The sequence below is a fragment of the Centruroides vittatus genome, unplaced genomic scaffold (assembly GCF_030686945.1).
Source record: "Centruroides vittatus isolate TY-2023 unplaced genomic scaffold, ASM3068694v2 scaffold_1152, whole genome shotgun sequence".
Classification (NCBI taxonomy): domain Eukaryota; kingdom Metazoa; phylum Arthropoda; class Arachnida; order Scorpiones; family Buthidae; genus Centruroides; species Centruroides vittatus.
Window position 1 is genome coordinate 2,501,056 of NW_027122670.1, and position 16,748 is coordinate 2,517,803.

A 16,748-nucleotide genomic window follows, 5' to 3' on the forward strand; every position below is an offset into this window, starting at 1 on the left:
CCATTGGTCGGGCCTTATTGCGTGGGATACACTTGTATCCAAAGGATTATGACGCAGTTGCGGCGGCCATGTTGTTTACGTGGTTGCGAGGTCACGATCACGTGATAGAGCTCAGCCTGCTCTCATTTTGAAGGGGTGAACGCCATCCTGACCTACTTCCGAGAGGGGGACTTAGCCGCCAGCGATACAAGTTCTCGAACTTTCCATACTATTGTTATTAACGCAACTGTGTGTAAGTCTTCGCAAGGTTTCTGCATTTAGTGACCGAACGTCATTTGTTGACTAAGGTTGTGAAGCACACGAGGCGACGACTGACAAGGACAACGCGAACCGAGGATAGTGACCCCTGCATCGATTCTCCTTGACCGATATTACGGTTTGGCCCTGTGCTTGGCTTCCTCCTGTTTTTCTGCTTGAAATTTTCAATGCGTGTCTTCCGTATATCTATATATACATTACAAAATCACATTATCTGCTTGATAACAACACTCAACAACTATCGATTTCTTAACCGATCGTTCGTTTATTCTCGTTATGGATGCTCGCTGCTAGCATTAAATAAAATCTTGCATATTTTACGATCTATCGAACATGATCTATCTGTTTACGATTACGTAATATTATTTATAATGATAATTTGTGCGTTTATAGATGATTTTTTAAGACGTTTCGATACTTATGTCGCGTTTATAATACTTAAAAAAAGAATCACAACAAACAACAAGAATGATGAAGAAATGAAGTACATGCTTTTTTTTTAATCTCTCAACAGAACGCTTTAGCCAACAACAGTGGCTTTTGAAGGACAACATATAAGATCTGACCATCCAATGGTAAAACATGGAGACTATTAACATCATGTACACATTTGCTCCTCCAGCTCAAGTATTGCACAGCTTGGGCCATCGAAGACGACCAGACGAAGGCTGGCAACCGCCAATTGATCGGCTGGCTGCATTCTGGACAGTCCGATGGCAAAAAGTCACAGGTAGCAGCGTGATTCGCAACCAAACTTCTCTCCGACATTCACCAGATGTTGCTATCTACTAACAGTGGTGTTCAATAAAAATGGGACATAGAACATTTTGCTCTGAACCAAAAGTGCAGCAGCCCCTTGTACTTCTGGGAGTCGTGCCAACAAGTCTTTGAAACGTCCTGGTTGCTGAGGAAATCTGTTTTCCACAAATACTCGAAGAGCTGTTAGGTAACGTTCTTGGATATTTTCTAGTTCTCTTCTTCCCTGGGTATCTTCTGGCAATAGAGAAAGAACATTGAGTATCTTTGACAATCAAGTTTGTTAACCTCAGTACCGTTAATGAACCGGTCAATAGATCATTGTCCCTTATATTACATCCTCATCTATCTAAAACGTGAACGACCGTTCTTAACACTTTCGTCGGTTGCTCGACTGGAACCACTAACCTCAAATCATTCAAAGCGTATTATGAATGAGGACGCGTACAAAATATTTTTGGCTTCGAAAAAACAATACATCTAAATTTAATACTTTACTTTTTCTGAACATATTCCATACCTTCTAAAATACCAACTTGGCTCTAAGGGGTTCCACTCGTTAGGATGAGTGATTTTGATAATTGAAGTATGCAAAAATTAACCAAGGCCAAGTTACTATTTTACGAAAAATGAAAATGTTCAATTCTTTATTAATTAAATAAGATATTTGAAAGCAATCTTTACCTTGGCTCTGCATGATGACCACCTTTAGACAAACATATTCTTCTATACAAAGCCTTAATCTTCGAAAGGATGCTGTCAGTTGGGCCAAATGTTCCACTAGCGGACCCACTTCTAGTTTTAATTGTTCTAATGTAAAGGGTCGACCCATCATGGCGGCTAAACAAGTTTGTAAAGTGCAGAGATCAGCAGCAATATCATGTTGAAGATCGATCGTAGGGTCAGAACTCGAATTATCTGTAGACTTGTGATTTCCATGTATTGCCTGGTAGGCACATGTTGTAAGCACTAAGAGCTCATGCCACTTATGGGTCAAAAGCTGGAAATATAAATATATATTTTTTTAAAATAACTTTCACTATCAAATAAAATAATTCGAAAATATTGTGATTTTTCTAGAAAATTGTGTAGATTTTAGCGTTAACGGCAAGATTTTTTTTCTATCCTTGGTTGGGCTTCCAGGACACTTCTATGCAATGCGGATGACTCAGTCAGTAACCAAGGCCGGATTGTATCTATTAGACGAGTTTGTAATGATGATAACCTTCTGAAAGTGTTGAAATACCAGACGAAACCATAAATGTACGAAATGAGATCGTTCTGTTCCGGATTGAATTTACTTTTCCGAATAGCAATAAAAACTGTTAACGGAACTGCTTTGTTTGCGAATGTTGTATAGTAAAATATATTAAAATATTTTTGTCCAGCCTTTAACTATAACAACAAAATAAAAGGAATTGCTTTCCATTTTCTCTTGTTTAAGACCTTATACTGTAATTTTATATACGTTAAAACTATTGTTTATACAAGCTGCTTTTTATCGACATATAAACATAAAATCGAAAAAATGAAAGTTATTTGTATGGAAATTAGGTATTATCTGAATCTTTGAACCCTAGATTTAAATAAAGGTTATGGTTGGAGACTGATTGAATGAATTCGTGATAATGTAATAAACAAGCAGCATAACCAGGATACCTTAAACTAAAATTGTTTAGTTATGGAGATCATTCACTTGTTTCTTCTATTTATTCGTTTATTTAAATTGGCAAACAGCTTGCGACTTGTATAGTTTCTTTGCTTTTTATTTCTATTGTTAAGCCGCTAACTAAATACAATTGCTTAATTATTTGAACTGATTTTTGTGTTTGTTTGACCGTTTCTAAGATTTAGTTTGTGTAACAGGTAGTTTTAAGATCGAAAACTTACTTGAGTGTGGACGGCTACGGGGAGTTCCCTATAGAAAGGCAATCTCTTGGTCCACTGCACCAATTTATAAACAATGTTATCTCCTATTTGACATAATTTTTCAGTTAATTCCGATTTTGCATCTAAAAGTTCTTGGATGTTTTTTAGTGTAGCTACATCTTCGAAATCATCACAGTCTATTAATTGGGTTATCATGGCGACTGCTTGCTCGGTGGGCATCTGACAATGACGAAAATTCTCTATTCTGTGTCTTAGATGGATGACATCTGCAGGATTGGTTAGAGCCGTTTTTAAAATTTGCCCATTTGCCCAATCTTGAGTAGGATAGCGAGGTTGAAGTTTTTGCTGTTCCTGACGAACGTGGCCGTTTTTCTGACCTTTTTTGTGTTTTTTATATTTTACCTGTAAAATACGACGAACGTAAACAATAAAGAATTTGGACGTTTTAACGGAACGGCAGATCTCACTCACCTTGTACAAATTATAAACCGCACCAGAATTTCTTCCTCCTGGCATTCTATCTTCTCTAACCGCTTCAGAGATGGAAATTTATTTTATGGCCTCGTTTAGATGCAAAATATATTAAAGTGAAGAAAACTTACCCGCTAGAACCATTCCTTGCCGTAGACATTTTTGGAAACGACAATATTGACATCTATTCCTTTGTGCCTTAGTAATCTCGCAATTACCATCGGCCACACACGTATACACTCTCTTGTTCTGGACTGTTCTTTTGAAGAAACCTTTACACCTAGGTACATGAAAATATACGGAAAACAATGCTCCTATTATTAGATATGATAAAGAATAAATAAATATTTTGAAAAGACTTAAATTTTAAATACAACGCGAAAAATAAAGATCACAACCAGCTTTGATTTCCGTTAAAGAATTGTCTGTTACGAGATTTCACGCTTCATCGTTTTACTTTCCTTCTAAGTTCCTATCGAAATTGTGTCAGGAAAATTTCGCCCGAAGAATAGTTCGAAAAGAGCAACCAAATTATTTTCCACAAAAGAAAATGTATTCAATAGAATATAGGTCCCTCCTGTCTACTTTTCATAGTTTACAAATTACTCTAGTCCGTTTGAATTCGGAAGTTTTTGACTTTCCAAGAATAGTTGTTGTTTATTCGCGTAATACAAGTATCGCTACAGCTGCGATATTCTACTTTGTGGTTACTCAGGGACTCCTTACCCAGTGACGCCCAGCGGGGTGGCTGTGGAAACATCTGGTAAATAAGACGTCAATGCCGATTGTGATCAGAAAGGCACAGCATGAATGGCATTCTAAACAAGAATGACTGCACCCGATAGTGGGCTAAAACTGCCCACTTTTTTCTTCCAATCATTATTAATGTATTTATATATATGTATACACAGTATATGACTAAAGATATTGCTATTTTTTTTTCTTTGCATTAAACGTACATATTTTCAAAAGGAATTATTTTAACCATGTAAATTGAGTGGCATTTCTGAATTCTAAAATATGCATACAAAACGTTTAATTCTTTAAAAAAAAAAGATTATTATTATTATTATTATTCTAGGAAAATTAAAACTTCTAAAATTATAATTAGAATATATTGAAATTCTACGTATCATTACAGGTTTCAAATTTTGTATTTATTTAAAGTTATCCTAAACTTGACCATCGTATAGGTAATGCATTTATTATTATTATTATTATTAAATGTATATCAATATCTAAAATTCAATATAAACACTAAACCTGAGAAATTGTTTTTGTTAAAATTTCAAAAGAAATTACTATTATTATTACTATTATTATATAACTAAAATATAACCTATTAAATGACGATACATAAACATTTTAGGAAATTACTTTCTTAACAAGATTTTATCGTACTTTAAATTCCTTCCTATTAAGTTATCTACATGTAAACCAAACAAAGTTGATTTGGATGCTTTTAGTTTATTTTAGCACCAAGGAATTCTTTGCTATAATTTTGAATATATTTTTTTAATTTTGAGGAAAAAAAATGAAAATTTTTTAATAAGCTAGAAAAATAATTTTGATAAAGATTTAAAGAATATGTAATTTTTCAACTTCTTCGAGAAGCTGGCGTATATAAATTGATAAAGCCGTATTTGCCACATAATAAATAAATCACAATCCACACAGAACAGGACTTCCCTGTTTGGTCTACCAAATCCACTGAGGTGTTCTCCAGGACCACGTACCCTTCACAAGTGATGATACCATAATGAAGCCCCGTGGCCTTGTCCTCACATATCATACACACCATGGGTTGATCGTCGTCGTCGTCTTCTCCCGTCGTACCTCGCGAAGTAGTAGCACTCCCCGTATATACAGCGACTGTTAAGTTCAAGGCTTGAGAGTCTGGTTGTTGAGAAGTAGAGGAAGTAGCCACTTTTTCTGTGGTTTGCGAACTCCAGAAAGAACGCTGAGAAGGTGGAGTCGGTGCATCACTCGATGCGGTTAACCTATATGTATTTTCTTCCTCACTGTTTCTATTATTATCCAAAGTCCCCATGGAAGGACTGTAAGGTGTTCTACTAGATCCCGCATTAAAATTATAATTATTAACTACAGTTTCGTTCGACGTGATTCTGGTTGTGGAATAAGGTGAAGAAACGGGGATCGAAGATTGAGAGGGATTCAATATACTACCATATTGAGGAGTCGTGACAGCTGCCGCAGTGAAAAAAGCGAATACTTGAGAGCGGGGCGATAGAGGACGAGGTGCAACACCACCTCCCTCCGTACCAGTCGGAGTTTGTGATGGAGATACTCTGCGTGGAGGATTTGGAGGATCGCTAGTCGAAGTAGCTGTGCTCTCCGGCCTGCGACCCAACATCTGTGGACCTGTCCATACCATAGTTTTTCTACCATGCAATTCTCCCATCAAGAGCGGTGGTCGGAATTGTGACCGTGAATCCTCTTCTTGGGAATTAGGGGACTGATACCGACTTTCGACTAGTTCCTCCTGGCTACTACTACTACTAAAATGTCTTCTATAAGACATCGCACTCGACGGAGGCCATAGTTGAGGACTCAAATAGGGTAGATGTTCGGTTCCTCTTTGACGCGTCGGACTACTTAAATCCAAACCCTGTTCGTCTTCCTTTCCGTCTTTGCAATCCCCTCCTCCGTCAAAAACGCTGTTTCTTCTTTCTACTTGAGGACTTTCCGTCGGTCTCTCACTTTCTTCTTCGGAATCCTGCTGATTCCCGTGATCGACTGGAGTATTTCGCGCCTGATCCGTACAGCGTGATCTTTTGCGTTGTCCTTCAGTCGGCTCCTCCGTCTCTTCCGGCTCCCAAATTTCTGGGCCCGAGGCATCTCCTCCGTCGTCGGATGCGAGGCCCGCTGTTACTGTATCTCCTTCTCTTTGGAATGGATCTGTACCGGCACCGCTATCGGGAGATGACATGTTTATATCAACACTTGTCTCACCGTCACTGCTGCATCGTGAGTCTACTTTCCTTCGTTTTAATTTAATGTCGTGGAATAAGCTCATCTTAGGCACCCACCCCAGAAGCAGAAGTATCATACTTCCTGAAACGACAAAAAAACCTTATCAGTATTTCATTAAAAAAAACTGCTTAATATGTAAGAATGTAATAAAAATCTACATTATATAATTGATTAACGTTTACAAAAGTCATTAACGATCTATTTGTGAGCAATTATTTTTAAAACCTTACGAAATCTTAATTCTGACAAACCTCTTTTGTCATGTTTTTATCGATTAATAACAAAACATTCTTCGTCTTGTTGATGTTCTTCGCTAGCAATACAGCGACCTTCAGAAGTTATAAGGAAAACAAGCGGCTTAAAAAGCAAACTGCAGTGAAAATATCTTAAGTTCATAAACTGCTTTTCAAATTTCTGACCTCACTTAGAGAGTATCGACCAGACAAGTCGAAATTAGGTCGAGATCTGGCTCCGTGAAGATGTCAATGATCCTGAGCAACAAATACCTCAAAACAAAAACTAAAAGGTCGCTTATCTTAACAATAATAATTATTATTATTTATAAATATTAAACAGACGTTTGATTTCGTAAACTTTCACATCTTTGCTATTTTTGTCGGGCCGTTTCCCTGCAGGATATGACTTACCTGCTGCGTACAGGTGACATTACATCATTGATTGTATAAGTTGTAGGGAAACGGGAAAATAGCAGCTTCAATACTGATATGAAACTACAATTCGTGAGAATGAGGCCAAATCGAGTTGGACATGAACGACTGATATTCCATTGTTGCCTGTTTTGATGCGCTCAAGTGATCACCCGGTAATAAAAAATAAAAAAAATAAAAACCAAAAGTGCGCCCCTGCACACTGACATAAATATCGTTTTATAATACTTTTGTAAAGGTTTAAAATTCTCGCACGTTTCGCCAACACCCGCTCGGACTAAAGCGTATTAAGGTTGACAGGTAAATGCCCTATATATAAGACCCACTCATTGCCACAGATAACTCGGGGGCCACACTAAGGAACTCTACCATGACCTTCAGGAAAAGCGGGGTGTCTGACCTATAATTGTAACTGCGAACTTTCCTGCCCCACTGTCACACCAAAGGGAAAAAACGGATTAAAAAAGGATCCTAAAAAAAGAGGCTGTCGAACATGTGCAAGAGCTTGGTGAAACGAAACACAGAGTCCGGGATTCCGAGAACACTTATTATAGCCAGTTGAGTCGAGTTTTTTTACTAAATATCAAAACTGACGTCATCGTTAGGCAATCGATCGTTGCCGGAAATCAAAAGGATAAAATGGCAATTTGAAAATCATTCGTTTAGAAGATATAACGGAATATACGGAGCTTATAAATAATTATAAAGAACATAAACTAACCGCTTGTCAAAGAGAAAGCCCTTCTTGGCACAGGTCACTAACATGACGTAGAGCAACGCGGAAGTATCAGAAATCCTTTACCCATTCAACATACGTCGTATAGAAAGTAGGACGTCGACAACAAACCATTGATTTCAGGCTAGATTTTTCCTGGTATAGTCTGCACGTGTAGGAGTTCAGTCACCTTGCACTTCCTGTATCTCGGCTGCACTACGCCATCTACATGAAGTAAGAGAAACCAAACGGAACTTCACAGCGAAAGGATTCGTTTTTATTAGGTCATTCTTAACGATACGCGTTCCGCACGACGAATCTCGAAGACATCAAACTGGTCTGGAACCACACAAACCTGTATACGGGATCCGCTAGACTGTGTCATTGACCTCCGAAACGTAACAGTACCATTATGATATGACGCCACTTTTTGATCAGCTACTGACAGAAATGGTGGAAAGCTGTAATGCATCACTCGGGTCATTGACCCCGACAAAACAAAAATAACGAAAAAAGCCATTAAATAATTACATAAATATTATTTAAAAATGGAATACGTATTATTTTAGCTTTAGGTTTTTTCCGAGTGTTTTCGTCTTCTTGCAACGATCGGTTAGCTTTCACTGTTAGCGAGTTCAATGACCTCCACAACAGAGCAAAGTCCAATAGCTATGTATAGGACTCGCAGCGAGATAGACTGACTTTGTGACTCGTCGATCTGATTTTTTACTTAAAAGGAGAGTATATTTACCCTTCCGTTTTTCTTTTTTCCTAATAATTACGTTGCCGCCCACTCTCGGCTTCGGCGGCCATGACGACAAAAATTATACAATTTCTGCTTTCCATTCAGTCGAAAGGTCAAAATTTTCTCCTTTTAAAACTTTCCTGTCGGACAAAGAACCCGAGAATCGTTTCCCCGTTTTGCCTGGAGTGTGAGGTCAATGACTCGCTTTAAAAAATGGGGTCATCTCTCCAAAGTTGGCCCACCAAGGGCGTGACAGTGAAAACGGTACATTTTACCAAAATATACTTCCCCCATCCTAGTGTTAACTGTACCAACGGAGGGTGAATGACCCGAAAATCAGGGTATTAGGAACTCGTGCGGAAAACCGTAGGCTACTCCGTCATCAGCGGGTGGGTCCTGGCGAAAACCAGTCCTGCCTCGGGCTGTAGGGCAGTCGCAGCGCATACTTAGGTCATGAAAGGGGTGAGAGAACATAGTGAAACTCGACTAACCAGTTACGCTACTATGAATTTTGGTCAGTGTTACGGCCACAATACTACATCATTGACTTCCGATACTGTCATGGCGGTCTCATCATTCTAATCGGAAGTGTTTTATCACCCGTTCGTTCCCCGCGACGTCAACAAACGATACCGTTTAGCATCCTTTCTTAAATAATAAATCGGGATATTTAAGTGAATAAAACACAACCTACAGTAATGATGTCTCTCCTCGCTTCATCACCATGTTGGAAAGGCAAATAACCCTTCGACGAATGTTCTGCCGCTAACACTAAGCAAAAACACAGAGTATTATGATAGGTAAAGACTTGGTAGAAAGCGAACACTCAATGACCTTAGAGTCGTGTCTTCCAGCCAGTCTGTTGTCACCACTGCCAACGGCTCCGCAGAGCTCTATCTGTACCGGCTACCAACGCCATATCAGTCGAGGCAGGTCAATGACCCGAGCTCTACCAGCAGCACACACTCACATACACGTAACAGAGACAGTGGCGCTGTTTTAGTTTCCTGCCAGTGGCCCTATGTGCATGCTTGCTTCCCTTCCTCCAACACAAACTCGGCCGAAGGGCCTACGTTTTCTCTCTGCCCTCTTTGCACACCTGCCACGCGCCACCACCTCGCCTTCTAGTCCCTTTCGTCCTGCCGACATTTTTCTTTAATTGCTCCCTCTTCCATTACCAGCATCGACTTCTTTATATCTCACGCGGCAATACCCGGTCTGTGAAAGAGATACAGTTTCAAGGACAGATTACTTCCTGTTTTCCGTCAACAAAATCCTGTTAAGCATTTCTAACTTATACTAATTATTCAAAAAATTTCCGGAATCGTTCTATCTAGGAAGTCATTCATTTCAATACTACTTTTTACCGATTAATTATTTCAGCCATTTACGCTTACGTCTTTGCTTTCGTCCGTTTCTAGCTGTCTGTCCTATAAATTTTAATAACCACTAGTGCACTAGACCGAGTACTTCTCAACCTACCGCATTTTAAACCTTTCGTTTTCGAAACAACACCGGTTTGACCGCTTTCTCCATTTCTTTTTTCTCCGTTTTACCGTTAGCTTTTTAGTAAACAAAAACACGTTCGTGCAAATTCGCATTTAACTTAACAATTATGCAATTAGAATAATTCATTTCTGCGCCGTTCGGGCCTTTCTTTAAAACCTGACTTTAAAATATGCGCCTACATAAATAATAAAAATATTTTCCAACAGCAAAGACAGATAAGGAAAAATAAATAAATAACAAGCGGCGCTAAAAATAATTTATGGAAGTAAGATCGCTCCTAATTAGTCACGCATCTTTAAAAAAATCGAATTTATATCGAGATTAAAACGAAAAACAAAATTGAGGAAATATTTGCATTAATTCGCGTAACTACTACCAGATGGAGTTATTGGCGAAATCGCCATTTTGAGATAGCAGCTATCTTTCTCAAACAAAAAAAAAATAAATCAGATTAATGGCTTTATTTAATGATTATCTCTTATTTATAGAGATTATTTTATAATTATTTTTACCGTGCAAAAACTTATTTTTTTCTAAACAATGGGACATTTTATGCATAATATAATACCCGACATTCGCAAGCGTTCGGTAGAGGATATATATATAACCTTTACCTTACTTTCACCAAAATGCGACTGGAGGCCAATACGAAGTTAAGTGACCCAGAAAAAGATGATAAGGAAGAGGAAAGGTATGAAGAAGAGAGAGAGGAACGATGTCTTGACCTGACCTACTTGTCAGGTGATTCCGCTAACCGGTGCGACCTCTTCTGGGTAGTTACAATATAATTAAGGTCATCGGATGATAGTACACTGGCGACAATCGCTTATAAGCTGTCAATCAACTTTACTAACTGTACTACAGAAGAGCGGTGTGACGTTCCGCAACGTCATCGTGTGACGCAAGACGGATATGTCAATAAGATATTCGGATGAGCGAACTCTGCGGAATCCACGAGAGATCGTCGTTTTGCTAGAGAAAGGGTCATTTACCCGCGTAGCGTGCACAAAACGAAGTGGCCTACTTGGCAATCAGCCAACGTCCGACACCACAACGTCAAACTTCCGTCTATAATTACGGCATCCGTTGTACTTATACTGAACATCTTCCCGCCGGCTTTTATACTACATAAAGTACTTTTGCTTGATACCAGGGGTCACTGTCCGTTTAAAATAATAATAATAATAATAATAACAATAATCTCTCTCGCCTGAATTCTGCTAAATCGCGTAGAAATTATTTTTATTAACTTATACAAAACAAAACAATGGAATTCTGTTGTATTAGTTTCCCAGACGTCTTCTGCACATAAATTTATATTTACGTCACTCCTCGGATTAAATTATAAACGACCGTCGAATAACGTCATCGAGCTAAGAATTCTGGGAAAACGATCGACTTTATAAATGGCGGAGGTCGTTCCTATTTGACTATTTTCGATTTATTGAGGCATAATTAATCGCGGAATTTTCAAACAGGTGATATCTTCCTTTACTATAACTCACCAAGTGACGAAACAACCGAAACATACACTTAAATTATTTATTTATAATTAGATATTCGCATCTTTCTACTGTAATGCTAAGCCTAAATTGTAAGACATGCAAAATACTAGCAGAGTTTAAATATCATTCTAGAGAAATTTTCTCCGGAATGTTTTCTACAATTTCAATTGGTTAATTTTTTTAAATATGTTTCAGGCAAATAAGTGACTTCTTATGAAACTAGAGTACGTGTATTTAGATGTTGACAGAACTGTAACGAATCGGAAGCAATTTCCATATCTGTCTGCTTTATATTGTGGAATGAAACCCTTTCTTAACTGACCCAGTAAGTTGATAAAATGTAAGAGTGATGTTGAAACCGGTTCATCATAAAATTTTCCTAATCTTTCCCTAACAAGAGTGTAGAAATCAATAGTTTTATACACCAAAAAAACCTCATATCTAATTACATTTATCTACAAAAATATCATTCTTAATATATAAACAAGGACGGACTGACTTTTTACAGTTAGAATTTATGTTCTTTAGTGCCTTCCGGCTTTGGTATTTGTTTTGATACGGTTGCGAAGGTCAGATAACAATAGGTAATTAACTGATTGACAAATTTTAATTTACTCACATAAAAATTATATAAATTAGTTATATATGAAGATATAAATTCTATAAATCTTAAATGTCTTAATCGGAAGGGAAAAAATTATGCGTAAGATTCAAAACATTGCACAATTGGGATCAACAGATGCAACAAGTAGTAAATGTCAAGCTGTTACCGATTGCATATAGACATATCACTTTTCTTTAAAACATAAAAATCTACTTATTGTTCCATATTGAACCGTCTAAACATTCCATTAACTTATGCTAGAATTTCAATCGACCTTGATAGTTGTTTTAAAAATGTAGAACTGGTTTTCGTAAACTAATCGAAAACTTGTTTGCAGTGAACGTAGGAAGATTTGCAGGAAAGTGGACTAGGTCAAACGGTTAACTAATCCAACATGTTGACAAATATGCTTGCTTTCTTTACTGTAAGAAGATAGATGTTTGACCTCAAACATATTGATAATGATCAAAAGGAAAAAATAATCCAAGAAAAATCAACGATTACACAGTAATAATTTTTGCCCTTGAAGCATAATTTCTAATATGGTTGCTTACTCGATGTCAATACCTTGAAACAATTACAAGCCGCAGAATAAAATCTGCAACACGATCATTTGCATAAAATAATGAAAGGAAAATCGAGAAAACGAAGCTATAAATTAAACTAGATTGTTATCTTAAATCGTATTAATAAATTACAAAAAGTAATATCATTAGTGATATAATTACACAGAAATTAATAAATGCTGGATAACTCGAGTAGCTAGCTCTAATTATGTTAAAACAGGTTGAATTCTTTGTAAAAGTTTGGATAATTATATGTCTGCTAGCCTCGTGTTGTACAAATTTCACTACACCGCCATGACATTATCTAAAACAGCTTGTGCGAATATGAAAAAATTGTTGACCTAATTGTGTGGTATTGTCTGCCACGACACAGATCTTAGCTCTATTTTTTTCTTACTCCTCTCATGCAATCACATTCTTGTAATCCTTTATCACTAACCTTTCAACACCATCCTTATGACAAGTGTGAATTAAGGGTTACCAAAACATACCGTTACTTTTTCGTTAGTTCCTATTAATTCATAGGACATGCAGAAAGTTGACTTGTACGCTGAGACAAAGTACTTCAATGAATTTAAACTTTCTGTGAATTACTGGATGAACATTGTTTTTACATCCATTCATTAATTAAACAATTATCCTAATCTCTTGTGTGAAATTCACTTGTGAAAACATTAAAACACACTATCCTATAAATGACGTCAGGATTTCATTTTATCTTCTAATAGAGATAAACATATTAGTTGTGAAACTTATTCCCGCCATTTAGACGTCATTATCGCTATTCTTCCGCTGTTGTTTCGAACTCTGGACTTTCAATACCCATCACCTATATAAGATACCAATAAAATTTCATTTACTACGGTAGAAAGCGAATAAAACACATTGCTTAACTCTGGTTTCATCACTACAATGAATAAGCACGTCGTCCCTCACCTAAAATTCCATCAAACAATAAAATTGACTTGTTGCAATTTGTGACCTCGCATATGACATCACCGACACCTCATTCCGCACGTCTTTTTTTCTGTGCGTTTCGTCAAATGAGGAAGTCGATAGTTTCCGTCAAGCGTTCTTGTTTAAAGGATTATCTTCCATGAAGTGCGACTGAAGATGGCCTTGAGAGAAATTAGAACCGAAAAACAGACCCAACACGATTAGCTTGATCTCCCAGACGCATCTATAGACACGTAGGATGGGGAAGATTGAAATTACTAACAGTTGTTTTGAGATGTTTTCGATCTAAAGATAGAAGTTGGAGACTAGAGCAGACAGGAGTGTCTGGAGCGAGTTATGCAAGTTCGACAATCTTTTGCAAAAGGATTATTATGTCAAAAATTTTGTAAACATTAAAAACTAGTTAAAAAAGAAGGGAAAACAACCCATCCTTACATTCAAGAAGGATAATTACGTATATCATCCAGATGATAAGATCTATACTTTTTTTAACTTATTTTTTTCAAGTGCGTACGATAAGCAAAAAACTATCGTGTACTCGATAACAAGTAGGAAATGGGGGATCTTTTCAGTGTAGTCGATTATCCTTATCTATAATGAACTTTCTCTACGAAACAGCAATAAGATCTTAACCTTTGCTGAACTTATGCCGATGATAAAAGCGAGGTTAATGTTATGGAGATAATATTTGTTTAAATATTTAACTAATTATTGCTTCAGAAATCGAAGGTTTAGCTATTTAAACTTAATAAAGAGGAATACCGCTTATCCTAATGGATTATTAAAGATGCAGGTGACGATTTACGAGCCTTCAGCACTTTTAAATAGTTAGTGACGCTTCTGATATAACCAAAATGAAACTGGGACACGGGTTTATGCCGGATATTGCGCAGCGTTTAATAAATTCGCGTCAATCTATCCCTAAACAAAAGTATTGACAAAAATGGAATTCTTATAAGGATTATTGAAATATTTAAAGTCAAGGTCTCGATCACAGAGGTCAAAATAGCGATTCCGAAGAAGTAGGAAAAAATCTAATACAAAAGTGACCCTCACTGACCTGATTTGTCGATGCTACCCCCTTTCACCACACCCAGGATTTTGGTCACGTGACAAGGGTATGTAGGTCGTATGAGGTCACGGCCACTGACAGAAACGATTTTCACTCGAGAGTTCGCTGTCCCTGTAGCCTACATCACTGTTCATCCACATAGATAAGCCTTTGCATATAATGCTGATGGATGTGGAATGTTTAACTGAGAAATGTCACCGTTCATCCACATACAAAGCGGCAAGGTCAAAACTATAATACCGTTGGAAGTTCGCCTTCTTAGGTGCCAGAGAAGGTACAGAGCGTCCGACTTTACGATCATGCCAAACTTAAGCATGATTCGATGCCTAAAAGTATCCGTGGCAGCGAGCATGAGGCAGTTCGACTGCCTCAAATCCGTCTGCTATCTCTTCCATGCAAACAGTGCCATCTGGTGACCGACTTCCGACGGACTTTGGTCTCTCTTATTTAGACGTCAACAAACTCGCTAAAGTCAAAGTACTCCTCTTTCACTCGCTTCGAAATATGAGTTTTTATAAGCGTTAGACGATTGACCATTCTAATACCAGCAATGACGTCAGTGACCACGTGGGTAGACGATAACCGTCACGATAAAAATATCCGCTTTGGAAGAAAACAGCCTAACGCATGCGCATTGACTTAGTAGTGTAGATGCCGTTAATTGATTAAAAACAACTTTTTTAGATTTTAAGCGGAATGCGATGCGAACGGAAAGCGAATGGTTGAAAAAGGGACCGACAAAAGTGTGGGAAATCACAAAGGGGTTACGCATTTCATCCCCTTTAATCATTGCTCGTTGACATTATTCGCCGGGTCGGGGAAAAAAACCAAAAAAATTGTAGATAAACCGGAATTTAAACCCGCAACATCTTTTGTCAACACCTGTCGACAGGTGTAAAAAGGCGAGGGTGTGCCAAACGAAGCTCCACGGACCTAGGTCATAACCTCGGTTTGGTGCCGACCTTCTTATTGACGAAAGTAGCCCAGTACGTTCAGCTTCCTTCTTCGATCTTTTTTGTCTGTCGTATTTCCGGACTCGGTCTTACTACACACGTTTGTTCCTCATGATATATGCGGTAGGAAAGGGAACATCGCCACACTCCTGCCGGCAAATAACATCGGGATCAAAATAAACAAAGACGTAAAAAGATCGAAAAATCGATAAATCCGATGGGAGGAACGTCTGGATTCATAATTCGCACAATAAAGAACGGTCCCGTCGGGTGAAAGAAGGGTATAGTATTAGATATCAGGCGTCGGGTTTCCGATATTTAAATTTAAACGGCAAAGATTGGCAAGTATCCTGCGTTGCAACACCGTAACATAAAGTAGTACTTACCGAGGAAGGTCCTAAGAAGAACCTTTCGCAGACCCAGTGACGATTCCCAATCATTCTGTCTCACTGCAACAATCAGCTGTAGACAGTACGATCACCAACTGTACAGTAACGTGTAAGCTAGAACCGCTATCCGACTCTCGTCTCAGGGGCAATGACTCGTCGTCACTCTGGCCTCATTACAAACCAGGCACTAGAGGGCAGTGTCAGAAAAGTGAAGTTTTCGACTTTTCCTCTGTGCTTGACACACTAAAGCAGTCACGTGGTACCAGGTAGGAAGTCATTGGCGTGTGACGTCATGCAGTTTTCGTCCGGCGCCATTTTGTTCGGAGTATATGTGTTAAGGGAGATGAAAAGTCGATGGCTCTTAAGAAAGTGTTATACTTTTGTGTTATGCTACGTAATTTTCTAGGGCATTTCGCGTTTCGTTTGAAAAGGTTTTTTGATAAAACTAAACTGAAAACGAAGTTGAAGGTTGAGAAGGTTGATGAACCGTCTGCATTTTTTTTAAATAAAAAAAAATTGTGTTAATCGTCATACATGTAAAATGATCATTAAAAAAATATAATAAGGCAAATATCGCGTTACTTTAAAGTGAGAAGTACAAATGATAGAATTATATATACATATTTATTTATTTTATTTAAAACACAAATTATAATTGGCTAAATTTAGCGTTTAGTTACGAAATATATATATTTT

General features: G+C 37.7%; 1 protein-coding gene and 1 long non-coding RNA gene across 3 annotated transcripts; one reads left to right on the top strand and one right to left on the bottom strand.

The window, feature by feature from the left end:
* Positions 1-727: 727 nt before the first annotated feature.
* On the bottom strand, positions 728-16,216 carry Hr4 (Hormone receptor 4). Of its 2 annotated transcripts, none has more exons than XM_067284112.1 (7): positions 16,050-16,216; positions 5,112-6,450; positions 3,507-3,655; positions 3,376-3,437; positions 2,905-3,306; positions 1,699-2,014; positions 728-1,251 (listed from the first exon to the last, which is right to left on the bottom strand). In XM_067284112.1, the coding sequence occupies exons 2-7, from the start codon at positions 6,443-6,445 to the stop codon at positions 1,040-1,042; spliced, it is 2,475 nt and encodes an 824-aa protein (XP_067140213.1). In that variant the 5' UTR covers positions 6,446-6,450; positions 16,050-16,216; the 3' UTR covers positions 728-1,039. The 2 variants fall into 2 exon arrangements, with proteins under 2 accessions (XP_067140213.1, XP_067140215.1); XM_067284114.1 differs by lacking the exon at positions 16,050-16,216 and adding an exon at positions 14,699-15,432.
* On the top strand, positions 11,394-11,925 carry LOC136986552 (uncharacterized). The gene is made up of 2 exons (XR_010882494.1): positions 11,394-11,600; positions 11,707-11,925. It is a non-coding gene; the product is annotated as an uncharacterized lncRNA (long non-coding RNA).
* Positions 16,217-16,748: the final 532 nt, after the last annotated feature.

Excerpts from the sequence above, each read along its gene's own strand:
- Hr4 (XM_067284112.1), bottom strand. The coding sequence starts at position 6,445 with ATGATACTTCTGCTTCTGGGGTGGGTGCCTAAGATGAGCTTATTCCAC. Across the intron at positions 3,438-3,506 it reads GCAAGGAATGGTTCTAGCGG|CGGTTAGAGAAGATAGAATG; the intron begins GTAAGTTTTCTT and ends CCATCTCTGAAG. Across the intron at positions 2,015-2,904 it reads CCGTAGCCGTCCACACTCAA|CTTTTGACCCATAAGTGGCA; the intron begins GTAAGTTTTCGA and ends TTATATTTCCAG.